We start from the raw sequence: 26823 nt of genomic DNA on the forward strand, positions 1-26823 counted from the left end.
GGGGAGCTGCGGGATCGCAGAGCAAACAAGCGCCCAAGATCCGGCCCGGCCCCTCGGCCCGAGGGGTGCTGCTCATGATCCGGGAGAGGGGCGGGAGGCGCAGCCAGTTCAGGACCCTGCCTCCGCCGGGCCCAGGCCCTCTACCAGCGAGCGCCCGCGCGGAGAATGGGTGCGGACTTTTCCGCCCCCTGGGCCGCACGGGCAGGGACGCGAGCCCCCAGGGGGTCCTTGCCCGACTTTACCTCCTTTTTCACGTTCCACAGCAGTTTCTCTTTGACTGCGTCCTCCGCGCTGCCCATGGTGCGGCGGCAGGATAGGAGACGGTGCCCAGCAGCCCCCGAAGCCCCCCGCGCGCCCTCGCCTCCTCGGTGCCTCCCGGATCAGCGCCCCACGCGCAAGGCGGAGCCCCCGGCTGCCGCGCTCCCCGCCTGCAGCCGCCGCCGCAACCACTGCCCGGTGCTCGGCTCCGCAGCCATCTTCCGAGCCCCGCACAGACGTCAGGCGGCTGGCCCGGCCCCTTCCCACAGCTGGGTGCGTGGGGGAGTGCGCTCAGCAACGGGGGGGTCGGGGCGGGGAGGAGGCTGCGCGTGCCTGGGGGCGGCTGGCCGGGGCGCACGCCACGCCGACCGCTGTCATGGCAGCACGCATGCTCCCGACCCGAGGGCGCGAACCGGCGTTGTGAGAACTCGCTGCCTGTCCAGCACAGGCGGAGCCTGAAGGCGGGGTGCACCGGGTACCCCGCGACTGAGGGGAAAGTCGGTCGCTCCAGAGCTGGCCTCAACCCAACTAGACGCCCCCTAATTTCTACTCGCTCGTTTTGCCGATGGGAAGGATAGGGATTCCCTGTGTTTAGAGGCTGGCCGCAGGGAAGCCAGCGTTAATCCCTGGTTGAGAGAAAGGCCAGAGCTCCGTGGTTTCTCTAAAACTCCCTGCTAGGCGGTCGCCCTCAGTTGCAAAGCTTGTAGATAAAGGAGTGGGAGTGTAGCCGCCTCGAGCCTAAAGAGGCTCGGCTGGCCTGGGGGCGTGTGTCAAGGCCAGACCTCCCCTTCCCGCAGGGGTCGCCACCTCCCGTCCGTTCTTTCTAGCTAAGTGGGAAGTAGGGGTACGGGTTGGAATAACGGGAACCAACGGGAATTCCTACGGAGCCGGTGAGGCTGAGAGAAGCGCCTTCCACGCGGTTTAGCCTAGAGAGAAAAGGTCGCTCAAAGTGATAAATAACACCTGCTGCTGCAAACTGAACAGCGGCATACACAAGTCTAGGTGAGAGGGGATTGCTTGTATCTTCCCCAGGAAAGGAAAACCTTCCATTCAGCATCTTCCTAAGTTATGCAACTTAACAGCGCAAAAAATGAAAATACAGGAAAGCAGAACAGCTCTCCGGGACTGAGAGCCCAGACTTCGAGTCTACATAGGGCGCCTTAAGGTCCCCAACCGCAGACCGCTGCGTGGGAAAAGTTTGAAACGATGTTTCGCAGAGACGCGGGCACCACACTGCCGCAGACTGGTGGGAAGGACCCTCGCGATATACGCGAGGAACACCGCCCCGCCCCGGGGAGGGCACGCCCGCCCCCAAGGAGAGGACCGGAAGCGCCCAGCCAGCCCGGAAGTGGTGTTGACTGGTACACGTGAGCTGCGGCATGGCGGCCCACCGGTCTGGCCCGCTCAAGCAGAAGAATAAAGCTCACAAAGGCGGGCGGCATCGGGGTCGGGGATCCGCGCAGCGGGACGGCCAGAGTGAGAATATAGGGTTGGAGAAAGAAGGGCTATTTAGTTAGTATTAACGGCTGTTCTCCAGGCCCAGACTGAGCTATCTCCGGCCTAGAACCCCCGCAAAGGCTCGAAGGTGGGTGGAAAGGGGACCCTTTTCTTGACTATCTGGTGCCCTGCGCAAGAGCCCTTTCTGATCTTCCTCCAGGCCGCCTAGCATTGAAGACCCTAAGCAAGAAGGTGAGAAAAGAACTCAGTCGAGTGGACCAGAGGCATCGCTCCAGCCAGCTCCGAAAGCAGAAGAAGGAGGCGGTGAGAGAAGCGGGGATTGGGGGATGGTGTGTCTTCACAACCGTCTAGACCGGTAATATCTCGAACTAGAAAATGTGACATTGGGAAGGGGTCGGGGATGGAGAATAAATCCTAGAGCACATTGGCAGTCGTGCAGGTCTAGACTAGTGCCAGAGTGTATCTGTGCTTTGGTCCGAGCTCATGCTCACCCCCTGGCATACATAACGCCTTTTAAAAGGGAAATGCTGGTTGGAATTGGGGAGGCATCTATACTTTAGAAATGCAATACTAGAACGAAGTACTGAAATAGATGTTCTCTGATCCTTTCTATCCTGAGGTTCTGGCAGAGAAGAGACAGCTAGGCAGCAAGGATGGCCCTCCTCACCAGGTATTGGTGGTGCCCCTGCACAGCAGTATTTCCCTGCCAGAGGCCTTTCAGCTGCTTCAAGATAAGGACATCGGAACAGTACACTTGAAGAAATGGGGAAGCCCACATACCTTTATGCTATTATGCCCCCACTTGAAACATCGGTGGTGTTTCACATCTGCAAAGCCAGGTTAGATTATACAAGAAAATAATTCTATCACTATGTTTTGAGTAGTAGTAATTTTTCATAGTATAATGTGCTCGTGCCATCCATCTCTTCTACTGTCTTTGTTTTCTATCTCCAGGGGATCTGCACATCGTGTTAGACATGGCTAAAGTGGCTGATACCATCCTTTTCCTCCTTGATCCACTGGAAGGCTGGGACAGCACTGGGGATTACTGCCTTTCCTGCCTCTTTGCTCAGGGTCTTCCCACCTACAGTGAGTGAGTTGGGAATATTGGAAGCTGAGGAAGAAAGTGAATTAATGTTTATTATGCATTTATAATTTGTCAGGCACTATTTGATACAGGAATACAACTGGTAAGTTATAGCCAGCTAATGGTGGGTTGTACACGTGTGGCCTAAATTTTCTCTGTTACCAGGGTGCCTTTTTAATTCTGCGCTGCCCTTTGCTCAGCAGAAGAAGAATATGAAATTTGGTTTTACTGTAATCTCTGGGCCCACAACTGAACTGTTAGCTTGTTTGTGAACCGCAGGGGGGATTTTTATGTAGTAAAGCAACAGGTCACAAAGCCCTTTTCTTTGCTCACAGCGCTAGCTGTCCAGGGGGTTTCTGGCCTCCCACCGAAGAAACAAGTAGATGCCAGAAAGAAGCTTAGTAAAGCAGTGGAGAAGCGCTTTCCCAATGATAAACTCCTCCTGTTAGATACTCAGCAGGAGGCAGGGATGCTGCTCAGGCAGTTGGCTAACCAAAAGCAACGGCATCTTGCCTTTCGAGATCGGCGGACCTATCTGTTTGCTCATGCTGCTGACTTTGTGCCTAATGAAGAGAGTAACTTGGTGGGCACCTTGAAAATCTCTGGCTATCTTCGTGGGCAGACTCTGAATGTAAACAGCTTGCTGCATATCATTGGACATGGTGATTTCCAGATGAAACAGATAGATGCTCCTGTGGACCCTTTCCCTTTAAATTCTAGTGTGATCAAATCCCAAAAGGACCCAGGCATGGCAATGGAGGTAAGATTGATATTCTTAAAAGATTGTATTGTAGAGTCATGTGTAAGCTGGCCTAGGATGGGAATTAACTTCAGAAAAGGTAGTCTGTATGCTTAGACTACTAGTCCCTGGAGGTGACTGCTAGTTCAAAGTAAGGGAATGGTCAACTACAAATTTGTTAATACATCACATGTTCATCCAGTACTTTGTAGGTGCCTTTCACACCAATTGGCTCTGGGTTTATAGAAGACACAGATTTGGTCTCTTAACTTGGACAACTTTAGTAGGTTTTAAAAAAAATAAAAGTAGACACTGAAATAAAGATCGACAAAGTGGTTGAGTTATAGACCTGCTGTGGAAGTTGAAAAGTAGTAAGCTTCACACAAGAGTTCAGACTTGAGCCAGGTATTGAGAACGATGAAGGGTGATTTATGAGTTGAAGAGAGATGAAACTATCCCGGAAGACAAGACAGCATGAACCCAGGCACAGTGATGGATCAGAGGGTTTCTTTGAACTCTGAAGAAATCAGCTTGATGGGAATAATATGTAATAAATAGGTAGGAGTGGGACTAGATTATGAAAGACCAAGAACCAAGCAGAAGTATAGACTTAAAATTCTAGGAAATAGAATCATTGGAAAAACTTGACAAGTTTTGACTTTGTTTCATTCTATTTCCTTCTATTTAAGGACTATGTTATTTCTGGATTTTTCTGGTTATTATGTTATATTTAGGTTTTTAGATAATGTTTGACCATCAACTGTTTTGATTTTTAGACTGGTGCTATGGATGCTGTTGCTGAAATGGAGGAAGACCTTAAGGTCTTAGTGAAGGCAGACCCTGATAGACAAGAATCTTTGCAAAGAGAGGTTATCCCAGATCCAATGGAGGGGGAGCAAACCTGGCCCACTGAAGAAGAGCTTAGTGAGGCAAATGGTAGGTATTGGTAAACTTGTTTGTAATTCATCCAGCCAGGAATTGTGGATTTTGTCTAGCTCCTCGCAGAGAGGACCCTATACAGTAGAGTGGGATAAGAATGTCTGGAGGTCTGTTCTCCCTCTTACCTACAAAAGCTGTATGTTTGTATTAAGCCAATATTGGACACAGTTTTGCTCCGTTTTTCAAAATTACTTGTGTGACTATTTTCTCATGAACAGATAAATAACTTTTGGTTCATTGCAAGGTGTATCTAGCTGTGTAAGTATCACTAGTTCTGAGGCAGCTGAATTAAATTTGGATGTAATGTATTCTACCCAGTGTCTGCTGAAGTTTTCAGTGTTGATAGCAGTATCTAATGGCTAACTGAGAATACCCAGAGTAATAGAGAAAAGGAAGTATATCATTTACTGAATGTGTTTGGGCTCTTACAGACTTCTTGAAGGACAGTTCCAAGGTGGTAAAGAAGGTTCCCAAAGGAACATCCAGTTACCAAGCTGAATGGATTTTGGATGAAGATGACCAAAGTGGTGGGAAAGGAGATGAAAATGATGATACAGAATATGAGGATTTTATGGAAGAGGAATCTCAGGTAAGGAAATGGGCCCTTAGGCCTGTTCTGTGTATAGCCCCAAATATAAGGCAGAGTACAATCCTGACCTTAGAGATGGGTGTGGTCAGTTTCTTTAGGAATGATTTATAGTTGCCAGGAATGAGACTTTGTTTTATAACTTAGTCTCTATTAGAATTGTGATACTGGTTTGAACTAGGTATCTAGTAAAACTATTCTTAGCTTAATGGTCTTTAGGGTAAGGACAGGTGTGGGTTTCTTCTAAAATGGTAATCCTTTATTCTACAGGATGAGGGTAGTGAAGAGGAAGAGGAGGAATGTGAAAGTATGACTGTAGGAGAATCTGTGCCTGACGATCTGTATGATGAGAAAGTGGGTGAAGAGGCTGAGGAGGAAATGTTGGAGAAATATAAACGAGAAAGACTGGAAGAGATGTTTCCAGATGAAGTAGATACCCCCCGTGACGTGGCTGCTAGAATTCGGTTAGTCAACAAGTCTAAAATCATTAGTGTATTTTTATTTAAAACGTAAGTGGTTTGGAACTATGACAGTGTGATGCAGAAGAAGAAATCTCTCCTCCTGAAGAGGTAACATTTATATAGATAGGAAGATAAGATCACATATAGGGAACAGAAATATACAATCAAATGCTAGATTGTGTTGTACAGACTAAAAATGCTACAGTACTTTAATTAGGGAGAAATACTAAGTTAATCAGCAAATCCTTCCTTTAGGAGCTAATAAGCAACTAAAGTATATAATATTTGGAGATTTGGGGGAGTTTGGGTAGAGCAGTCAGAGTGAAAGGCTGAAGATGTAAATGATGATGTCTACTCTGGAGCTGAGTCAGAATAAAACCAGAGTTTATGTTGGGTATGAAAGAGGTAAGACTTTTATCTAAGACCTTGTTTGTCAAGTTAAAGAACCATTCCCTGATAGGCACGAAGGAGCCACTGTAAATAATTTGTCCTTTGCACTGAGAAGCTGGGCTTTGGTTCTGAAATATTTGTTGTATGCTATTTGGAGTGTGGTCCTGACTTAGGCTGTTAGGTTATTTTAAGAGATAGTGGTAAGAGTTCTTTTAAGCTAGAACCTTGGTCATTTTAGAAGTTATTTGAGTGAAAGAGTAAATAGCACCATATAAATTTGACTTAATTTCCTTAAAATCTTTTGTGTTCTAGATTTCAGAAATACCGAGGCCTCAAGAGCTTCCGCACATCTCCATGGGATCCTAAGGAAAACCTTCCTCGAGATTATGCTCGGATTTTTCAGTTTCAGAACTTTACTAACACTAGGAAACGCATCTTTAAAGAGGTTGAAGAAGAAGTTGAAGGAGCTGAGGTATCTGCCTTCCTTTGTACACCCTATGATTTGCTTTTGCTTGCCCCCTCTACTACTCCTCTTGGCATTGTTTTGTGCTGCCCATACCTGAATTAGAGGAGCACTGAATCATTGATAAGACTGATATTGGGAACAGAGATATCAAAGATGTTAACTGAAAGAGTTTAAAATGGGTAGAAGAGGCATCTGTGAATAATAACTTTGAAGGTTGAGGGTGGGCTTTCAGGTGCTCTGAGAGACTTCTAACATATTTAGGGAAATGTTTCATCATTTTTGAGACCTTAAGGGTAATTGCGTGATTGTTTTCTGGTTTCTTCTGGCAGGTTGGCTGGTATGTCACACTTCATGTCTCTGAGGTCCCTGTCTCAGTGGTTGAGTTCTTCAGGCAAGGAGCACCCTTGATTGCATTTTCTTTACTACCTCATGAACAGAAGGTAGGTTAAGTGTCTTGTGGGAAATAGGGAGTTAAGAAACTTGACAGCCAGTTTTGCCTGACTGAAAATTTTATGTGACTGACATTTTGTTCTTTGGGGTGTGAAAAATCTGCTTTTTAGGATTGATTAGGGATCAGAGAGGATGATAGAGAAGTCAATGATGGTTTTACCCAGTATGTCTGAACCTGTCTGAAGCATCTCTGATGAAATGTCTGTGCATTCTGAGACTTCTCTGAGATTAGCTGTTTGTCAGATCAGATTATAACCACGGGTTAGCAGCCTTAAGAATATAAATGTATGCCAAGGCATAGATCTCTCTCTCTTGGTGACCGGCAGTCCTGTAGGTTGGGGTGTATGTGAGAGCTCTGGCCTTTTGATCAGTGTAGGAGCTGAGGAAAGAAGTGTCTTGAATGAGTACGATTTTGAGATGTGTGGTGAGTGAGTGACTTCAGGGCCTTCGTTTTGTGGTAGAAGTTGAACTGTCTTTATGTTAGACACAGGAAGGTCAGCTGGTGTAGAAGACTACATGAAAACTCTGAAAAACCAGCCTAAGTTTGGCTTGAATGCCAGTTGTTGGCAAAGGTAAAAGATGAATCTGTGTCTCAACATCTGTACTCCATAAATTAGTATTAGAGTGAATCTGAATCTGCTAGTTTGGTTTGCCTTCTTTCAGGTTACGCTGTTCTATTCCTAGGTAGGAAGTTTTGTTTTTCTTACTTGGTCCCCAGATGTCAGTACTGAATATGGTGGTGAGCCGGCACATTGGCAACACTGAACCTGTCGAAGCTAAAGGAGAGCTGATCTTTCACTGTGGGTTCAGGCGCTTTCGAGCCTCACCTTTATTCTCTCAGCACACTGTGGGTAAGCCGTGGGGAAGTTTCTGCGTTCTTGTCCATATTAGTGTGTTTTGGGGGACTGTGGCTTTTGGTGGGGTGCAGAATATACTATTTCAAACTCTGGCTCTGTGGGCTAGACGTATTTTCAGTAGTCTGGTTTAGGAGCCAGTGATGTTTTTATTAAAAATGTCTGAACCTGTCTGAAGCATCCCAGTGATGCAACCTCTGGGTGGTGCTGAGGCTCCTCTGACATGAGTATTTGTTCCAGAGAAGGTTTTGAATAGAAGAAGTTGGTGCCTTAATCAAAACTGTGTGTCAAAGTATGGAACCCCTTGGCATCTGATGTGCCAGTGGCAGTGTGGGTGAAGGCTGGGGTAGCCCACAGTTGGGTAGAACAGAGGGGTGTGGCTTCTCAGATGTTGAGATTGGATGAGGGTTTAGAGAATGGTGACCAGGAATACTACTTCTATGGCAGAAATTATTGTACTCCTACACATTAGGACTGGGAAAATGTTTTGCACTAGCTTGGGGGCTCCTGAACATCAGCTACACACACTGAGCTCTCAGCAATGGTCAGAGGAAGATGATAAAGGCAATATTAATGGGTGTTCTGGATAATTTATATTCTCACTAGCCATGTAGAAAACTGGGAGGGCTTCATTGAAGGTAGAAATAGAAGTTCCATATAGTTCTCAAGGTCAAGAGGTCAGCGAAGTATGGCCCATGGGCCAGTCTGTCCCACTACTTGTTTTTGTTAAAGTTTTGTTGAAATACAGTCATGCTTTTTAAAAATGTATGGTGTGTGACTATCTTTGTGCTACAGTGAAAGAGTACTTGGAACAGAGACTGTATGGCCGGCCACAAAGCCTAAAATATTTACTTACTCTGTAGCCCTCTATAGAAAATGTTTGCCAATTCTTGCTCAAGACTAAGATCTGTTGATTTAGTGGAGGTATTTTCTATATAGTTCTGATTCTCAAATGAGGTAGGGGTAATGGGTATCAGAATCACCTGGAGAACTTTTTCAAACCCCAAATATAGTCAAAGTTCCAAGATTCTGCCTCCAGTTGAAAAATCACTGTGATAGAATTGGGTTTTATTTTTTAGTTGTCTTGAGACAGGAAAATGTTTTGAGATTTACTGAAGTAAAGAAACAGAAGTTGCCTTAAGTTTAAGAGTTATAGTGGGACAGCTTTTGACAGGCCTCTGAATTACTTACGGTTTCTCAAAATTTTCTTGGTTTTTATTTTTTAACTCTTATGGCAGCGGATAAACATAAATTTCAGAGATTCCTGACTGCTGATGTGGCCCTGGTGGTGACAGTATATGCCCCAATCACTTTTCCTCCTGCATCCGTGCTGCTTTTCAAACAGAATAGCAATGGTAAGTTGAGTTCAGAGGTGAACAGGCCTGTAGGTCTATAATAGGCTTAGCACTTTACTGTTTTTAGATTTGGGGCTAGTTGGTATGAAGAATGTAATGATGGTTTTCAAAATATCCCAAACTCAGCCTCACAGCGGGTCTAAGGCAGGGTTTTGCCTTGCTTGCAAACCTTAGCTAATTGGTAGAAACTGCTCTGAGTGCTGTACTTAGGATAGGTTCTGGGGACAGGCTCAGCAGGGCTGTCATTTAGTGAGCTTTTCCATGGACCCAGGAGGGCAGCATAGTATGTTCCTACTTAAAGGTTTCTCTTAGAAGTTCTTATGTAGGTCTTCAAATGGACTGGAGGAATAAATGAAGGCTTTGACTTGTAGACTTCTGCTCTGCTTTTGCCCTGTAGGAATGCACAGCCTCATTGCCACAGGCCATCTTCAGTCAGTGGATCCAAACAGAATGGTTATCAAGAGAGTGGTTCTAAGTGGTCATCCTTTCAAAATTTTTACTAAGATGGCAGTAGTGCGTTACATGTTCTTCAATAGAGGTAGGTATGAAAAATTGGATCTGATTGCCTTTGTGGGATAAAGATTGGGTCTACATTTTGTGGGTAAATGTTTTATCTTGGTTTAATGTGTTTCATTCTAGAGGATGTGTTATGGTTTAAACCGGTAGAACTGAGAACAAAGTGGGGCCGCAGGGGACACATCAAGGAGCCTTTGGGTAAGAGAATGTGAGATTTGGGACCTTGTCTAGATTTCCTTGGTGCTACAAAATGACTGTTGGGTTAGAAGACTGCTGCTTTAAAATTCTCTATTTTAATTTGGCCAACTTGTGTTTCCTTTGTTAGGTACTCATGGCCACATGAAGTGCAGTTTTGACGGGAAGCTAAAATCTCAGGACACAGTACTGATGAACCTCTATAAACGAGTTTTCCCCAAATGGACTTATGATCCATATGTACCTGAACCAGTTCCTTGGGTGAAAAGTGAAATTTCTTCAACAGTGTCAGAAATGGAAATGGAATAGTGGATTCAATGGGATTCTGTCTTAGGCTGCTAGTTAGCCCTCTAGGGATGAGAGCCTACAGGTTGTGTTTGGGCGAAGTTTTTATTTTCTACTTTAGCCTAGAGTTCTGCTGCAAGAGTGGCCTTGACAAGGTGTCTCAATTATGCATGGATGTTCTTCTATTCCTATTTAATCCAAAAAACTATTAAATCTTACTGAAATATCCACTCTGTTAGGATTTTGACAGCTGTTTAAGAGGGTTAGATGGGAGTTGACAGTGACTAGGAGACAAAATTTCCAAGTGTCTGCAGACACTGAATCCTATCACTCCTTTTGCATAAATTAAACAGAAACAGCTTCATAAGGAGTTGGCCTTTCAGCTTGCTTCACCCAAGTTAAGGAGGTTAAGTCTACATTTCCACCACTGAGCACTATACAAATGTTCTTTACTTCTGAGCAAACTGTTTGAAACTGCTGAGACAGCACAGCAGCCACTCCAACACCAGCTGTCGGTTCAATAAGCAGTTTCATCCTCTCCCACACCAGCTGGGTTGCACACTGTGTATGGAAGAGGGTAAGAATTAGTGTAATGGGGAAGGGGAAGGAGCCCACCTGGTTGGCTTTTATAGTTAAAAGCCAGATGAAGACATATGCCCAATCTGGATTTTCTTACTACTGTGTGTATGTGCCTACCAATGAAGAGCAGGGTATTTTTTTCTTTAATATTAACTCTGTTTCTATGTTGAGAGGGTGTGTTAATGTATCTAAGGGCATCCTTGTTACAAATGAAGTCACCTAGTGAAATTCCCAGTGGGTGAGTTGCTACTTAAAACAGGAAATATTTTTTTTGCCTAAGAAATTGCTCTGTTCTTTTGTTACTTCCTTTGCTGTTGGAGCCTCACCTTAATTTCATCCTCTGTGACAGTGAAGACTTCATCCACGAGGTCCCTTATAATAGGCCAGGTATTTAAGCCAATGCTGGATTTGACACCATCTGCTATGGTTTCTGGAGGATAGGGATTAGGGGTCAATTCCCCTTTCAGTTTGGACTGGTAGCAGTCATCTGCATTCAAGGGTTCAGCAGCATACACCTTCACACTAGGTCTCAGAGCCTGGGAAGAGGAATATTAGATATCTTACAACTAGCCACAGCACATTTTGCCTGTTTGCCTGCAGTTAAATAGAAAGTACAGGTAACATATTTCTGCCCAAGTAAGAGTTCCCTTTGACAGATGTAATGAAAATACGACTTTTAAGCACTTTAAATTGTATGCCTCGTACAGATCTTCAGTTGCTTAGATAACATCTGGTTCTACTGGCAACTTGGGGAAAAGAGTAGCCCCTGGCTTGGATAGTAGGTTAGTGAGATGGAATTCAGTGAAAAGACTATGAGGATGCCACTCCTTGCAACTGTCTTTGTGCTGTAAAGTCATGGATTTAAAAAAGACTAGTACTCATTTGTGGAGAATAACAGTGAAGCAAAACTGAAGGAACAAAATAGCAGACTCAGACTCCAAGAAGGGACTAGTGGTTACCAAAGGGGAGGGGTGGAGGAGGGTGGGAGGGGAGGGAGGGAGAAGGGGATTGTGGGGTATCATGATTGGTGCACATGATGTGTGTGGGGTCACCGGGAAGACAGTGTAGCTCAGAGAAGACAAGTAGGGACTCTGTGACATCTTACTACACTGATGGATAGTGACTGCAATGGGGGTATTGGGGGGGACTCGGTAATAAGGGTGAATATAAAAACCACATTGTTCTGTGAAACCTTCATAAGTGTATATCAATGATACCTTAATAAAATTAGAAAACATGATGGGAATGAACTGAGCATTTTGGGGGGTAATGTTGAATCAGTATCTGCAGTGTACCGTGATGTAAAATAAAATCCTCTAGGCCTGAAATGGGGGAGTCCTCCAGAAGCTGTTTTCTCACCTTAACTGTAATTGCTATTCCAGCAACCATTCCTCCTCCTCCGACAGGTACCACCAGTGCATCTACCAAGGGAACCTTTAGTGAAAAGAATATGAAGTATAAATAAGCCTTTTAATAACCAGTTTTATATATATACATAAAATAATTGGTTCTACAACCATACATTAGCATTACCAGGAGCTAAACAAGAGCTAAGGAGGCTTTTACCTGGTTCAGCACTTCCATGGCAATTGTCCCTTGCCCAGCTATCACTGCAGGTTCCTGGTTGGGGTGTACCAGGATGCCTTTGGTTTCTTCCATAATTCTTTTTGTAACATTTTCTCTGGACTGAAAGAGTATATTCATTTAGCAATAATTAATATGACAGAGTTCCCAACAAGTTAGATTCAGTCATTTAACACTTTATTAGTTACCTACTTTCTTCAGACCTTGGGCACTAGTGGTGATACAATCGTGAAGAAAACAGCCCTTGTACTCAGCAGAGTTATGTTCTAATACGTGGAGGGGGTGGGGTATAAGTAAGTAACTGGTATGTTTAAGGGCTATGGAGGAAAACTAATGTTATAAAGATGCTCAGAAAGGGTCTCTGGTAAAGTGACATTTTACTAGGTTTGAACAAGTCCTGTGCATCTCCAGAATATTCTATGAAGAGAGTAACAGCAAGTACAAGGACCACAAAGTAGGCATAATTGACCTTTGTGAGAAATGCTAAGTTCCTGCAGTTGGCATGGAAGGGTTGGGGGAGAGTATTAGTGGGAGATGATCTCAGAAAGATGGGAATGGGCCAGTTCATTTGGTGTTAGGTGATTGCAAGAACTTAGATTTTCACTGTGTATGAGATTGGAAACTTAAAGGATGTTGAGTGATGAGACAAGTTCTAAGTGGATAGCTCTGGTTGCTCTTCTGAAAACAGACATGGGGCAAAGGTTGAGACAAAGACACCAGTAAGGCTACTGAATCTAGGAACTGATGGTTCGAATCGGTGGTGATGGTAAAGGCTACTGGAAGTAATTGGATTTTCAAAATGTTTTGAAAGTAGAACTAAGATTTGGATGTGGAGTATGAAAGAATTGTCAAAGATGATTCCCAACTTATTTTTGAGCAACTAGAATGGTGAAAGTTGTCGTCTGCTGAGATGGGAAGACTGGAAGAGGTACAGTATTGGGGAATAAGATCAGGAGTTTGGTTTTAGACAGGAAGTTAGAAATGCCATCTCCATATGAATATCAGGTGGCTGTTGGGTATACAAGTTGGAAGGGAAAAGGTCGGGGCTGGAGTATAGGTGATATTTTAAACAGATCATTTGAGTGAGTGAAGATAGAGAAAAGGTTGGGAATGTTAATGTTAGAGATGAAGAGGAAACACGACTGAGAAGGAGCAGTCACTATGGAAGAGAAATTTGATTTTGACAGTGAAAGCTGTTACGTGATACTGAATATCGCTCTCTTCCTTACCTCATCACTCTGTTCACTATATACTACAGAGGCTCCGTAGGCTTGTATTGCCAATTTTTTACAGCTGGGAGCTGTTTGGGGCACCACAATATAAGCAGGAATCCCTGGGAGGGAGAAACATGTTTACTTAGTACAAATCAGGGAAGTTTAGGATAGAAACTTCAGTTTGCTTGTAAAAAGATAAGGACTCAGAAATTTACTTCCCAAGGCTACTACCAATCTTACTGAAAGAAAGGATCATTTAACACTCTGATCCTTCCCCATATCCCGAAAAAATAATCAAGTACCTTCTAATTGGGCAGCATAAGCAAGAGCCTGGCCATGGTTTCCACTGCTGTGAGTAACAAAAGCTTTGGGCTTCTCTTCTGAAGTGGGAGTAATCAAGCCTCTAATTGCATTAAGGGCACCACGAATCTGGAAAAGAGGAACAGTAAATTCATGTATTTGATTAAAAAGTTGCTTTTCAAAAAACTAAAGGAGCTTTTCTAGATTTTTCTCTTCCTAAGACAGCACATACAGTCTATCACTAAATCTTACCAGTTCTGCTTCCTAAATAGCTCATGCATCTTTGCCACTATGTTGGTGAGGCCACATTTTTCAACCTGTGTGTTACCAAACCTCAATTGATCCTGCCTCAAGGATCATCCTCATCCAATATTTCCATTAGATTATGAAACCAGGTTTTTTTGTATCTTTTAGAAACCAGTATTTTTCATTCCCTGTTTTTGTAAGAAAATTCCTTACAAGTTGGGAGCCTTTTGAAAATATATCCACTACTTCAATCACTGCTGTAGCCATCCTAAATTGCTTCTAGTTTCCCTACTAGGTTAGGTCGCACCCTGAACTCTGAGCATACTCATGTCTGTACCTGTAGTTCTTCCCTTCCCAACTTCCTCATCTGACTAAAAGTATTCATTCCATAAAACTTGGATCAAGCATCACATGGTTCAACTTCCCTGATTTCCCAGGCAAAATCAAGCACTTCATTCTCTGTTCTTCCACGGTAATTTGTATCACTCTTAATAGATATAACCTATTGTTGTATTTTCATCAACCTATTTGTTGACCAGGCTGTCTTTTGTAAGTGTGGATATAGGGTAAGGCCTATTGCATATGTGCCTGGTATGGTTAGCAAAAATAGTGCTTGACATGCTGAATAAAGAATGAACCATGGCAAATCAAAGGATAAAAGAACAGAAAGTGTTTTGTTTAAAATCTCTCAGTTAATGGCCAGAGGAAATTAGACCCTTGAAGTCCTAAAACTACCACTTAACAGGTACTAATATCTATCACAGTGCTAAGTGCAGCTTTTAGATTTTTACCTGTAAAGGACCTTAAAGTTCAACTAATGGTCAGAAATCTCTGGTAATGAATCAATACACAGACGTCTTCGCATAGGAAAGGCACTGACATGTTTTGTAAAAAAAGATCTTACATGAGGGTTTAGCTAGGTTTAGATCTTTCACATTCATAAGGTATCAGTGAGTAGCATATTGACAAAGTGAATGATTAAACTTGACTATATATAGGATGTTCACACTTTCCATGACAGGTTGATGGCTATTGTCTCGGTTTTATCACAGAGTTCCCCCTTTCATTATCAAGCATGTGTCTGGACAGTTAATTATATGATCACGTAATTAAAAGGAATTTTGAGATTGTGTAAAAGTGGCTCATCACACCATGATGCTAAGTAGCCAGGACTTGATCAAATGAAAATTTCTACAACCTTTAAGCCATAAAAATAGGATCAAATAAGTGTGTATGTGAAAAGGGCTTGAAAAGATAACATGATACAATATCAAAAGGAATTGTTACCTTGAAAGATCCAGTTTTCTGGAAGAGTTCACATTTGAAGAAAAGATTACGACCTGTTACTTTATTCAAAATGGAGCTGCTTAGCACTGGTGTGAGATGGATAAAATCTCGAATGTTGATATGAGCTTTTTCAACATCAGCAAAGGAAATGCAGTACTGAGGACACATGGTTCTGAAACCCAGGAATAAGAAAGGGGTTAAAGCAAAGCCTGAGACAACGTGCTTAATGAAAAGATACTGAAAATGCCTATTGCAGACCCATAAAATGTACACCAAGACTGAACCATAATGTGAGCTATGGACCGTGGGTCTATCAATGTGTTGTAACAAACATACTACTTTGGTGGGGAGTGTTGATAATGGGGAGTCTATGCATGTGTGGGGTCAGGGGGCATATGGGAAATCTATCTTCACATTAATTTTGCTGTGAATCTTAAAGTGCTCTAAAAAAATAAAATCTAAAAAAAGAAAAATGCATACTAGGAAGAGATCTACGGCCTGTGGTAATACAGGAACTGTCTCTACTATGGGGCTCCAGAAACTCTGTATAGAAGGGAAGTTGTCTTGAAGCTGAGTTTCTTAGTAAATACAAGGCTTTTTTCCTGGTGAAGCTTTACTGGAAGTAACTGGTGGTGATTATGGAAGGCTTAAAGCCCACCCTTTCACCGATACCATCCATCTCTTGGCACTGTCACTGGCCTCTTAGCTTTTTACCATTGTGAAACTTAAACGAATTGGGTTCAAAATCTGTAAATTTTTATTTTAAAAAAATCACTTAAAAAATTTAACTAGGGAACAAATCCACAATCCTATCATCTTAATAGATTCATTTTCTATGTTTCCTTTGGTTTTCTAAATATGCATTTATTATATGAGTTAAAAATGAAAGGTAATATTTTGTTTATTCCAATTCCATTTGGTTGTTTCTTCAAAGTTTTCATAATTAAAATTTTCAAAATCACATTATGCTTATTTTTTGTAGCATTTAAACATGAAGTTTCTCTAGTTTTCCTTATTAACAAAAGCAAAGCATGTTCAATAAAAAAAAATAATTTAGTCTGCTTGCTCTCCAAAGACAAGCTCTACCTAAGCTCTGGTGTTTATCTTTTCAAGCTCACATATATATATGCAGACAGAACTTTTTCGACAAGTTGGTAACTTGCTTTTTTTCAGGCAATATTATGACTATCTATGAATCTTTGCTTATCGGTAGATGTATTTATGCAACTTTTAAAATGGCTTAATGATACTTTTTTACAAAAATATCAGTTCTACATAGTTCTATTGAACATGTAGATTTGTTTTCTTGGAGGGGGAGGGCCATAAAATAATGTAATGAACAGCCTTCTTGCAAGATCTTTGTAAATCTCCATACATGTGGGCAGACTCCGAATGTCATTTTGCATCAAAAGATATGACCCTTCTAAGACATCTGATACCCACTACCAAAATGATTCCTACAAATTGAATAGCAGTTTCTAAGGAATGCCCATTTCCTTCACCCTTGCTGTATCATTTTTCTGACAATTTAATGGAAATGTCTGGTATTTTGAATTCACATCTCTTTAATTACTAGTGATTAAACATTTTTTTCTGTATTGGTCACTTTTTTGTGAATTCTTAACATGCCATCTACTAAGTCATTTTTTTCCTCTGAAATGCCACATTTAGAAAAAAATGTTTGCTAATGCTTGGGGCTTTTCTGGCCTTCATATTTTGTTTGATAGATCAGACTGCCAATTCCTTTTCCACTTCTTCATATATTAATATATTCTTCCCTGATTACTCTTTCATTGGCTTTTCTCATACATCAGTTCTCCCAAATGAATGTTAGAAATCCTTTATCAAGGTTGCCAGATATTCCACTGTAAAATGTAGAAATGAACTGGGGGCATAATTAACACTTACAAATACTGAGTAGCCCCACCCATCAACATGGGTGTCTTTCAATTTAGTAAAGTCTTTTTAAGTTTCTCAGTAAAGTTTTCAGAGTTTGTATTCTGTATAGACCTGATTAAATTCATACCTAAGTGCAATATATCTTTTGATGTATTTTTTTAAAGATTTTTAAATTGCTTACTGATATGAAAGCTAGTAATTTTTGTGTATCATGTTTATATTTTACTGTATTATCTTGTTAGATCTAATTTTATAGTTCATTCTCCAAATAATAATGTTATCTGCCAATACTTCACCTTATAAATGTATTTCTGGTAACTTTTGCAGTGACTTCAGTTATTGGTTTATGTGAATTTGCCACCTCCTCCTGAATTAATTTCATTAATTTATATTTTTTGGCAAAATCATCTAATTTAAAATTGAAATTTATTAGTATAAAGCTGTACATATTAATATTTCTAAGTATTCTTCATATGTGGTTTTCATTTAATCAACAAATATTGAGCCCTTTCTATGTGTCAGATGCTATACAGTCTGGAGACAGACTTGTCCCTGCTCTCATAAAGCTTATAATCTAGTGGAGAGATATGTAATAAATCATCCAAAAATAAGTACTTACAAATATTGACAGATACTAGAAAATTGTGTTATGATACAATACTAAATGGGAGGCCTTATTTAGATCAGGAAAGGAGGTTAAGAAAGGCCTATGGAAAAGTGAAATTTAAGTTATGACCCATAATATGAATGGGCAGAGTAGAGGGGAAAATGTTTCAAGTAGAGGGAATAATATGTATGAAAGCTTTAAGGAGGAAAAGAGTTTGGCATATTCCAGGAACTAAAAGGCAGCTAATGTGTTTGAAAATAGTGATCAAAGGGAAGTGGGATGAGATAAGTTTGGCATGGTGTAGATCATAAGGAACCATGACTCATCGATTTTTTTCTTAAGAGCAACTGAATGCCACGGGAGAATGTTAGAATTAATATTTTCAGAAAATTACTCTGGCTACACTGTGGTTAATGAAAAGGATGAGGAAAGAGGTAAGAGTGGACAGGGAATCCTGTTAAGAAGTATTACAGTTGTCCACATGAAAGACAACAGGGGCTTGGATGGTGAAAGTGGGGGTAGAAAAAACAATCATTCAAGATATATTTTGGAAAAACCTGATTAAAAAATTGGCAGAGGGCCTGAATAGACATTTCTCCAAAGAAGATACACAAATGGCCAACAGGCACATGAAAAGATGTTCAACATCACTATCATTAGGGAAATGCAAATCAAAACCAAGATAACACCTTACAACTGCTAGGATGGCTACTATTAAAAAAAACAAGAAAAAGAAAATAAGTTTCGGCAGGTATGTGGAAAACTGGAGCCCTTGTGCACTGTTGATGGAAATGTAAAATGGTGCACTGCTACAGAAACAGTATAGTAGTTCCTCAAAATACTGACAGTAGAATTGCTATATGATGCAGCAACTCCACTTATGGCATATACCCAAAGAATTCAAAGATGTATTTGTACACCTATATTAATAGCAGCATTATTCATAACAGCCAAAAGGTGGAAGCAACCCAAGTTGCTATCGGCAGATGAATAAACAAAATGTAGTATATACATACAATGGCATATTACCCAGCCTTGAAGAGGAAAATTCTGACACATGCTAACATGGATGAATCTTGGGGATATTGCCCAGTGAAACAAGCCAAGTCACAAAAAGTCAACAAAAAATGTAGGTACCATTTGTGAGGTACCTAGTCAGATTCATAGACAAAATAGAATGGTAGTTGCCAGAGGGTGGAGTGAGAGGGAATGGCAGTTGTTTCATGGATATAGTTTCAGTTGTGTAAGATGAATAAAGTTCTGGAGATTGGTTGTACAGCGTGAATGTACTTGACACCACTGAACTGTACACTAAAGATGATTACAATGGTATGTTTCATGTGAAATATATTTTACCACAATTAAAAAAAAAACCACACACACAAAGAGATGCATTTTGGAAACTGTAATTAGGCCTCTTGGTTGCAAGTGATAGAATCCCAGTTCTACAGAACTGGCTTAGGCTCAAGATAGAGGTGATGAGATTTACTAGTTAATGGAATCCCAGCAAGAGCTGAACCATGGGAAGGGCAGGAATATGGAGCTTCAGGTACACTTGGAACCAAGGACTTGAGGTTTTCTGGGACTTTCTCATTGTTTCTCACCTCTGCTGCTTTCTGCACGTTGGCTTCATTCTTTTTCATTTCACACCAGCTGGTTCCACGTGGCAGGACACATGGCTGCTGACAACTCCTGTGTTTTACATTTTGTGGCTTCCACAGTGGAGAGGGATTTTCTTTCATTTTCAATTCAAAAAATTCTGAGTAAGGATTCTGTCTGGCCCATCTTGGCCCAGGACCAGTGGCCAAGGGTGTGAGGTCACTTAAGACAGTACTATACAATAGTCAGAAGTACTTACAGAAACATGGAAAAGAAACAGAATGAGTCTATAACACAGTATCAATTATGTACATTTAAAACACATACAAAAACAATACTATATATTATTCAAAGATACACATATATCTTAGGACATACATCAAACACATTAGAGTGACTACCTAAGAGAGGAGGGAAGGAAACTGAGTGGGAATTGGGATGAAGGGAAAAAAGATAAAATGTGAAAAGCCTTGTTGATAATGTGAACCAAATAACATGATTGCTTCAATCTCTGTACCTGAGGGGAAAATGGGAGCAAATGAAATGAATGAAAGAGGAAATGAAAGAAAAAAAGGAAAGAGAAAGAAAAGTACTGAGAGGGGCAGTTTTCAAGAGAAAAGGAAAGGGAGATTATTGAGATGATGAGTTCCAGATGCCCATTAGAGATAGAATTAGATTGATATTGGATTCAGTATCCAATGATACTGGACTCATGTGGGGATTTAATGTGTGGAGTGAGGCAGATAGAGGTCTCAGGGATAATTCCTGGATTTTGACTTACATGGTGGTATAATTTATTGAGATATAACAAGCAAAGAAACAAGTAAAATATTTTAGGGAAAATCAGAGATATGATGAGCTAAGTTTGAATTACTTATGAGATATACAAGAGGATATCCTTTGTTTTTTCCCCATTATTTTTTGCCAGAAATGTTTCTATTTTAATGTCTATTTTATTTCTGAAAAATGAGTTCATTTATCAAGTGCTGTTCTTTTTCCCTTAATTTCTGATTTTTTTTCCATTTTCCTTTTTTCTACTCTTTTGAATGCTTATCTTAATTTTCATTCTTTTAAAATTAATAAAAGCACTTACGGTTACAAATTTTCCTGAGTACTGCTTAATGATATTCCATAGGTCTTATTATCCAATATTTGCATTAATCTAAATTTCTAAAGAATCCATAATCTTAGTTTTACTTTTTGACCTTGAGTTATTTAAAATTGTTCTAAAAAAAATTTCCAGTTAGAATTTTTCAACTTGTGGTTATTCATTTCTAGTTTTCCCAGTTTGTGCTCAGCAAACATGACTTGTACAATTTTTGTTTTTTTTTAGAAATTGAATTCCTCCTCCCTCATTACCCAAATTTGCTTTGTTGTTTATTGGGTTATCTACATAATATGTGACCAAATCCCTACTCTAAGAATTTAAAACATTATAGAAAATATATAGTCCTTTCACTCTCTACCATTAAATCTACTCTCTTCCACAGAGATAACCACTTTAAAAAGTTTGGTTTGTATTCTTCCACAACTTTTTTGATGTATTTATATAGATAAATTTACATACCTAATAAGTGGTTTTGCTACACCCAGAACCATACTTTATATATTGTTCTGCAACTGGCTTGTTAAAAAAAATTAACAATACATCTTGAAGACTATTCCATATCAATACATATTTTAATTTTTTAAATTCAAAGCTTTCATAATGTATAAATACATTTTTTTCATTTTCCACCTGGTATTTAATGAACCCTTTAAATGTGAGGGTTGAATTTGTTTTAAATTCAAAATTTTCCATCAACTTAGTAAATTTTCCTCTATTTCTTTGTTGCTCCTCCTATCAGTTCTGTTATCATTTTCTGGAACTTGTATTTGATTATCAATTTTCTAGATCCATTCTCTATGTCTTCTATCCTTACCTCTCATAGTTTTTATTATTACATTTTCCCTCTGAGCTCTGGTAAATTTTCTTGTGCTGGTTTAATTTTGGCATCTCATCTGCAAGTTCACAGACACTGCATTAATTTGAAAATCGTGTTTTTCCTAATAAAGTTTTGTTCAAATTATTTTTCTGTCTTTTGAAAAGAGGTTGATGCAATGTCCTCTCCAATTTCAATGTGAAAACGAATTAGTTTTTAACATTTCTTCCTATTTCATATCTGTTTTCAAGATTGTCATTTGCTCTGACATTACTTCCTTTCTGTGGAACCACTGAATCTTTTCACATACCTATTGACTTTCTCCATCTGCTTAACCTTCTGGAGGCAAAGTGCCTGTCACATAATAGGAACTGATTAAGTTCTGTCATGTTGTTCATGTCTTTTAGGCTCAGTCTGAAATAATTGGTAACTATTCTTTGATGGTGTAGAGGTCCAATAGACTACGTGGGGTTGGGAAGGAGCAACAGGTGGAGGGAAACAGCCTTTTCTGTTTCATCACAGTTCTAACAGGGAATCATGAACAAGAAATTAAAGTGTCAGTCTTCTGATCCAGTTACATTTAAAGATGGGGAAAAAAAAAGAAAAACCAACCTGAGACCTAGGGAAGTCAAATATTTTTTCCAAGAATCCACAGTGATAGACATTCCCAAATCAATTTCTAATATCTCCTGATCTATTTCCATACAACCCCTTCTCTCAGCAAGAGCCAAACATACTGTTTTTTTTTTTTTTCTTCCAAGGCCAGGATACTTGGGGATATAGTTTGCCATAAAGAAAAAGACTTCTGGTATTTATCAAGTGTGTCACCCTGGGCAATTTGCTACGGTTCTCTGGGATTCCGTTTCCTCATCTTAAAAAAAAGGAAAAGAAAAAAGAAAAATGGGGATAGTAACAACAAAATCTTTAACGTCCCAAAGTAAAAGCCTGAGGCACTAGTCCGGGTCTTGAGATCCCGGCCTACGATGACCGGAGGAGGCCGACTTGTGGGTGCCTACGTCAACCCAAGCCCCAGACAAGCAGCGGTGTCCTCGATGGTCACCACAGAAGCAGCAATAGCCACGGCCGCGAACGCCCGCCTGGCCTGGCTTCGCCTAGCCAGGCCTCACCTCACCTCACCTCACCGCTCCGCGCCTCCAACTCCAGCCTCTGCTCACCTTCCCCGAACACGCCTCTGCGCACGCGCGGCGCACGCCTTCCCAGCCAGGCTCGAGCTGGGGCTCTTCGCTTCGGGAGCGGCCAAAGTGCGTTCAGCGCTTTTCCTCCCAGTGCGGCCACCGTCGTTTGGGGTAGGCGGGCGGAGGGGGAGAGGCGGGGAAAGGGTGGGAGGTGGGTGAGCGCGCGCACCGCCCGTCCGTCGTGGTTTCCTGGCTGCGCGCGGCGGTGGCGGCGTAGCTGCAGCTGTAGTAGCAGCCGCGAAGATGGCGGATGGGTTGGAGCGTGTCCGGATCTCCGCGTCGGAGCTGCGAGGGATCCTGGCCACTCTGGCTCCGCAGGCCGGGAGCAGAGGTGAGTCGCGCCGCCCAGCTCCTGGGCTGGGCCTGCCCGCCCCGCCTCCCTCTCCTCCTCTGCCTCCTCCCGCTCAGTGCGCGGCGCTCCGGAGCCCCCGCCCCTTCCCCCAACAGTGGGGGCGGGGGCCGCGGGCTGTACCCTCGTCGCCCTACCGGCCCGAGGGTCGGCCTCAGCCCGCTCTTCCTCTTTCTGGGGAGCGCATCCCGAGTTCCTACCTCCGCCCCCTTCCTCAACCCCGAAGGTGGTGTCCCCCCTTCCCCCCGCTCTCAGACCAGCCCGTGGACTCCTAGCCATTGAGAGACGCGGAAAGGAGTGGGCGCTGGGGTCTGGTGGGGGCCCCCGGACAGTGTCGTTCCCAGAGGAATCTTCCCGTAAGCCTGCCCCTCATTTCTTCAGCTTTAGAGAGAAGGAACTGGGGAAACTGAGGAGAAAGGTTTAACAGCTTGGGACTTCCTTGCTGAACTTTTCCCCCAAGGCAGGCTTCTGAAGGCTGTGCCACCGGCGGGATCCAGGACCTCGGAGAACTGACTCTGCTCTGGTTTGGCCTTGGCTGTGTGTAGGAGCTGTTTTTATCAGCGAGAACCTTCCTCTGAAAAGTTAAAAGTCTCCAGCCACACCAGGAAAGCTCCAAGGAAGAGTCTAGAGCCTCACCTTTTCTTTGTTAGACAGTGGAGTTGTGTAGAATGGTAGCTATGTTCCTGCAGGCTTGAGGCCAAAGTCTGTGAAATTGGTTTTCGTCGGTCAACTGAATTGGGTTATTCAGGTTTTTTCTCCCTCTGCTCTGGAAAGTAGTGGTCTCCTCCCTCCTCCCTCCTCCCTCCCCTTCACCTAAATTACAAAGGCTGCTGAGGGTGGGCTTTTCTGGAGTCAAACTGCTTTCCCTTTGTTCATACTTGATGAAGCAGTCTTTTAAGCTTCTGAAAATACTGAAGTAGTGTTTAAAATTCAGGGTTTTTTTTTTTCTGTTTTGATGCACTCGTGTGTAAATGCTGGAGCATATGACCCTGTTAGGGGTTTGTTTGCATTGGTGTTTATAGAATAGTACTAGGATTTTAGTTAACATTCTATGTTTTTTTAAAAAATTTTATTGAAGTATAATTGATGTAGCATTCTGTTGAGTACTCTGTAATCTCACTAATTTCTGTTACTTTCCCACTGAAAAGTTTAGTGGCTATCTGTATTAGCCTCTCCCCTTTAATAGAAGGTAAAATACAAAAGACAGATACTTGCTTATCTGTCATTTTGTAAGTTCCTGGAGCCTGGAAAGTGGTTTCTGAAGCCCTGTATCTTATTCTTGACTGCCCCTGTCCTTGGTACGTTGAGAGCATGTCACAGTACTTTGATCATCCTCCAGGGAAAGCTCCCTTATGGAACTTTTCCTTCTCATATTCCATCATCATAGTAGCAGTTAGTCCCAGTATTCTAATGATGATAGTCTGAGCAGTATTTCCTTGGAATGGCTCTGCTGGCTGCTGTTAGAGACTTGGTGAGCATCAGTGGAGTTGAATATAAAGGAGACTAGTTCCTGTTTGCTGCAGCAGGAGGTATGTGATTGGGTAATTAGTATCCTAAAGAAGAGGATTGTCCTGGCCAAGTTCAGAGACTAGAGTTGCAAATTTTTTCTTCAGAGATGTTCAGAATTATGGATTCTTATGCATATCCCTCTCACCCAAGGACTTAGCCACACTGGAAAAATATTACAGGCTGAAGAAGAAAGGACTAAGATGGCTCCAAAGGCTGTATAGCAAAGAACAGTCTAATGTTGACATGGTCAGGTATTTTTTATTTTAACAGTGATGAAGTGTTTGGGGTTTTGGGGATCTGAATATGACTTGGGTAACACAAGAGAGTATGTTTTTTCTCCATTTCCCAAACTTGGGTGTAGGTAGTCCCAATACAGTTACATTCTTAGCCTTGCTGGTTGCTGAACAAATATTACAAACAGAATTTCTGCTTCTGTAGAAATTTCCTTCCTTGTCCACCAATGTTAACATTTTAATGTATAATTCTTGTTTGACTTTTCTGTTACTTATAACTAGAATGACATTTTTTTTTCCTTCCTTCATCCTTTGTCCTTTTCTTCTATCCTTTCCTCCCCAACACACTCTCCAACATCGCAGAAAACATGAAGGAGCCTAGGCAGCGCAAGGATAACAGGCGCCCCGATCTGGAAATCTATAAGCCCGGTCTTTCTCGACTAAGGAACAAATCTAAAATCAAGGAACCCTCTGGGAGTGACGAATTTAAGGATGATATTATTAATGACAGAGATTCTTCTGCTGTTGGAAATGGTACACAACTCATTAAAGATGTGTGCAAGGAAGTGGACAACCAACAGCAAAATGGTCCTGTAGACTCAGAAAATATTCTGGCACAGGAATCCTTTCCTAGGACTGCTGGACAAGAGGATCGAAGTCTAAGAATTATCAAGAGAACAAAGAAACCTGACATGCAGATCTATCAGCCTGGAAGGCGCTTGCAGACTGTTACCAAAGAATCAACTAGCCGGGTGGATGAAGAAGAAATGCTCAACCAGGTGGAACAACTGAGAGTAGAGGAAAATGAGAATAGGGGAAATGTGAAAGAGGAGGTTGTGAATAAAATGGCCAAAGATGAGGTAGAAAAGAGCCTAAATGGTGACAGAGTAAGGGCTGTAAAGGGAGAAAAAGGAAAGAGGAACGAAAAAGGGGAGGGGATGAAGAAAGTGAGTGAAGACCTGGCACAGGGGAAGCTGGGTTCTGCAAAGCGCTACTCCCGCTCAGACAAACGAAGGAACCGCTATCGCACTTGCAGTACCAGCTCAGCTGGTAGCAACAACAGTGCCGAGGGGGCTGGCCTGACTGATAATGGGTGTCGTCGCCGACGACAGGATCGGACCAAGGAGAGGCCGCGACTGAAGAAGCAAGTTTCTATGTCCTCAACGGACTCCTTAGATGAGGACAGAATCGATGAACCTGATGGGTCCAGGAGGAGCTCAGAAAGGAAGAAACATTTAGAAAGAAGCTCATCTGGCCGTGGGGAGGGACAGCAGAAAAGCAATGGTAAAGAAAATCGAGGCACCCTTCATGTCACTTTCGATGCAGAAACCATGAACAAAGTTTCCCCTATGGTGAGGTCAGCAGAGGAGGATGGGGATAGGATAAAGCCTGACAAAGGCTTGAGCAGTCAGGGCAAAGGTTCTGAGAAGCAGGAGTCCAAAAACCTGAAACAGGAACTTCGGGGTCAGGGCCGTGGCATACTGATTCTCCCTGCCCATACCACCCTATCTGTCAATTCTGGCTCTTCAGAGTGTACACCCTTGGGACCTCGGCTTTTATTTGGATCTGGTAGTAAGGGATCTCGGAGTTGGGGCCGAGGAGGTACCACTCGCCGGTTGTGGGACCCAAACAATCCTGATCAGAAACCGGCTCTAAAGAGCCAGACACCCCAGCTACATTTCTTGGACACTGATGATGAAGTCAGTCCTACATCTTGGGGTGAGTCACGTCAGGCCCAACCATCTTACTATAAGTTTCAAAACTCTGACAACCCTTATTATTACCCCCGGGCACCAGGCCCCGCCTCCCAGTATCCTTATACAGGCTATAGCCCCCTGCAGTATCCAGTGGGCCCTACGAATGGTGTGTACCCTGGCCCTTACTACCCAGGCTACCCAACTCCATCAGGACAGTATATTTGTAGCCCTATCCCTGCCAGCACTGTGAGCCCTGAGGAGATGGAGCAGCACATGAGAAACATGCAGCAACAGGAGCTACACAGGCTTCTCCGGGTGGCTGACAACCAGGAACTACAGCTCAGCAACCTGCTTTCCAGGGACCGCATCAGTCCGGAGGGCCTGGAGAAGATGGCTCAGCTCAGGTATGGTGTGTTTATCCTGGTCAGAAGGAAATGGGGATAAGCTGGAGGCGTATAGACTCTCATGGCTGAGGAAGGTAGAAACCATTTAGGCAAGCTACTTTATCTCCTTTTCACATAAATTTTAGCAAGGAAGGGGAAGTTGGAAAAAGGAATAATAGA

General features: G+C 42.4%; 4 protein-coding genes and 2 non-coding genes across 25 annotated transcripts in view; 4 read left to right on the forward strand and 2 right to left on the reverse strand.

The window, feature by feature from the left end:
- Positions 1 to 395, reverse strand: part of SGSM2 (small G protein signaling modulator 2) — a 33418-nt gene extending 33023 nt beyond the window's left edge. For all 5 annotated transcript variants that reach the window (XM_017651584.3, XM_017651582.3, XM_017651583.3 and 2 more), the window contains exon 1: positions 243 to 395. In XM_017651584.3, the coding sequence (XP_017507073.2) occupies positions 243 to 299 (57 nt within the window). In that variant the 5' untranslated portion in view covers positions 300 to 395. The remainder of the gene's footprint in view (positions 1 to 242) is intronic.
- Positions 343 to 11864, forward strand: TSR1 (TSR1 ribosome maturation factor). Of its 4 annotated transcripts, none has more exons than XM_073235034.1 (15): positions 343 to 531; positions 1916 to 2019; positions 2336 to 2555; positions 2671 to 2805; positions 3139 to 3563; positions 4319 to 4478; positions 4913 to 5070; positions 5338 to 5531; positions 6231 to 6390; positions 6714 to 6824; positions 7553 to 7685; positions 8927 to 9043; positions 9441 to 9581; positions 9683 to 9757; positions 9885 to 11864. In XM_073235034.1, exons 3-15 carry the CDS (start codon positions 2501 to 2503, stop codon positions 10061 to 10063), a joined length of 2043 nt encoding a protein of 680 aa, XP_073091135.1. In that variant the 5' UTR covers positions 343 to 531; positions 1916 to 2019; positions 2336 to 2500; the 3' UTR covers positions 10064 to 11864. The 4 variants fall into 4 exon arrangements, with proteins under 4 accessions (XP_073091135.1, XP_017507080.3, XP_017507082.3 ...); XM_017651591.3 differs by lacking the exon at positions 343 to 531 and adding an exon at positions 1577 to 1734; XM_017651593.3 differs by lacking the exon at positions 343 to 531 and having other exon boundaries at positions 2346 to 2555.
- LOC118973256 (small nucleolar RNA SNORD91 family) lies at positions 6971 to 7062 on the forward strand. Its single transcript, XR_005062514.1, has one exon. It is a non-coding gene; the product is annotated as a small nucleolar RNA SNORD91 family (small nucleolar RNA).
- LOC118973261 (small nucleolar RNA SNORD91 family) lies at positions 7818 to 7912 on the forward strand. Its single transcript, XR_005062519.1, has one exon. It is a non-coding gene; the product is annotated as a small nucleolar RNA SNORD91 family (small nucleolar RNA).
- On the reverse strand, positions 9646 to 22591 carry SRR (serine racemase). Of its 10 annotated transcripts, none has more exons than XM_017651601.3 (9): positions 22452 to 22591; positions 19360 to 19608; positions 15250 to 15421; positions 13719 to 13845; positions 13432 to 13535; positions 12185 to 12304; positions 11978 to 12052; positions 10945 to 11154; positions 9646 to 10600 (listed from the first exon to the last, which is right to left on the reverse strand). In XM_017651601.3, the coding sequence occupies exons 2-9, from the start codon at positions 19386 to 19388 to the stop codon at positions 10385 to 10387; spliced, it is 1053 nt and encodes a 350-aa protein (XP_017507090.1). In that variant the 5' UTR covers positions 19389 to 19608; positions 22452 to 22591; the 3' UTR covers positions 9646 to 10384. The 10 variants fall into 10 exon arrangements, with proteins under 10 accessions (XP_017507090.1, XP_073091138.1, XP_017507087.1 ...); XM_073235037.1 differs by having other exon boundaries at positions 19360 to 22147; positions 22452 to 22581; XM_017651598.3 differs by having other exon boundaries at positions 22409 to 22541.
- Positions 22592 to 22670: 79 nt separating this feature from the next.
- The window catches only part of SMG6 (SMG6 nonsense mediated mRNA decay factor), a 244338-nt gene continuing 240185 nt past the window's right edge, over positions 22671 to 26823 (forward strand). For 3 of the 4 annotated variants that reach the window (XM_073235026.1, XM_073235028.1, XM_073235029.1), the window contains exons 1-2: positions 22671 to 22803; positions 24927 to 26664. In XM_073235026.1, the coding sequence (XP_073091127.1) occupies positions 22716 to 22803; positions 24927 to 26664 (1826 nt within the window). In that variant the 5' untranslated portion in view covers positions 22671 to 22715. The other variant, XM_073235027.1, reaches the window with a different exon arrangement.

The sequence above is a fragment of the Manis javanica genome, chromosome 4, assembly GCF_040802235.1.
Source record: "Manis javanica isolate MJ-LG chromosome 4, MJ_LKY, whole genome shotgun sequence".
NCBI classification, from domain to species: domain Eukaryota; kingdom Metazoa; phylum Chordata; class Mammalia; order Pholidota; family Manidae; genus Manis; species Manis javanica.

What these genes read in the sequence shown, in the direction of transcription:
- SRR (XM_017651601.3), bottom strand. Translation starts at nt 19,388, where the DNA reads ATGAAGCCAACGTGCAGAAAGCAGCAGAG. An exon ending in ACGTGCAGAAAGCAGCAGAG is followed by an intron (nt 15,422 to 19,359) that starts GTGAGAAACAAT and finishes CCTGGGTTTCAG; the next exon opens with AACCATGTGTCCTCAGTACT. An exon ending in ATAGTGAACAGAGTGATGAG is followed by an intron (nt 12,305 to 13,431) that starts GTAAGGAAGAGA and finishes ATACTCTTTCAG; the next exon opens with TCCAGAGAAAATGTTACAAA.
- TSR1 (XM_017651591.3), top strand. Translation starts at nt 1,638, where the DNA reads ATGGCGGCCCACCGGTCTGGCCCGCTCAAGCAGAAGAATAAAGCTCAC. An exon ending in TTTCACATCTGCAAAGCCAG is followed by an intron (nt 2,556 to 2,670) that starts GTTAGATTATAC and finishes TTCTATCTCCAG; the next exon opens with GGGATCTGCACATCGTGTTA. An exon ending in TCAGGGTCTTCCCACCTACA is followed by an intron (nt 2,806 to 3,138) that starts GTGAGTGAGTTG and finishes CTTTGCTCACAG; the next exon opens with CGCTAGCTGTCCAGGGGGTT.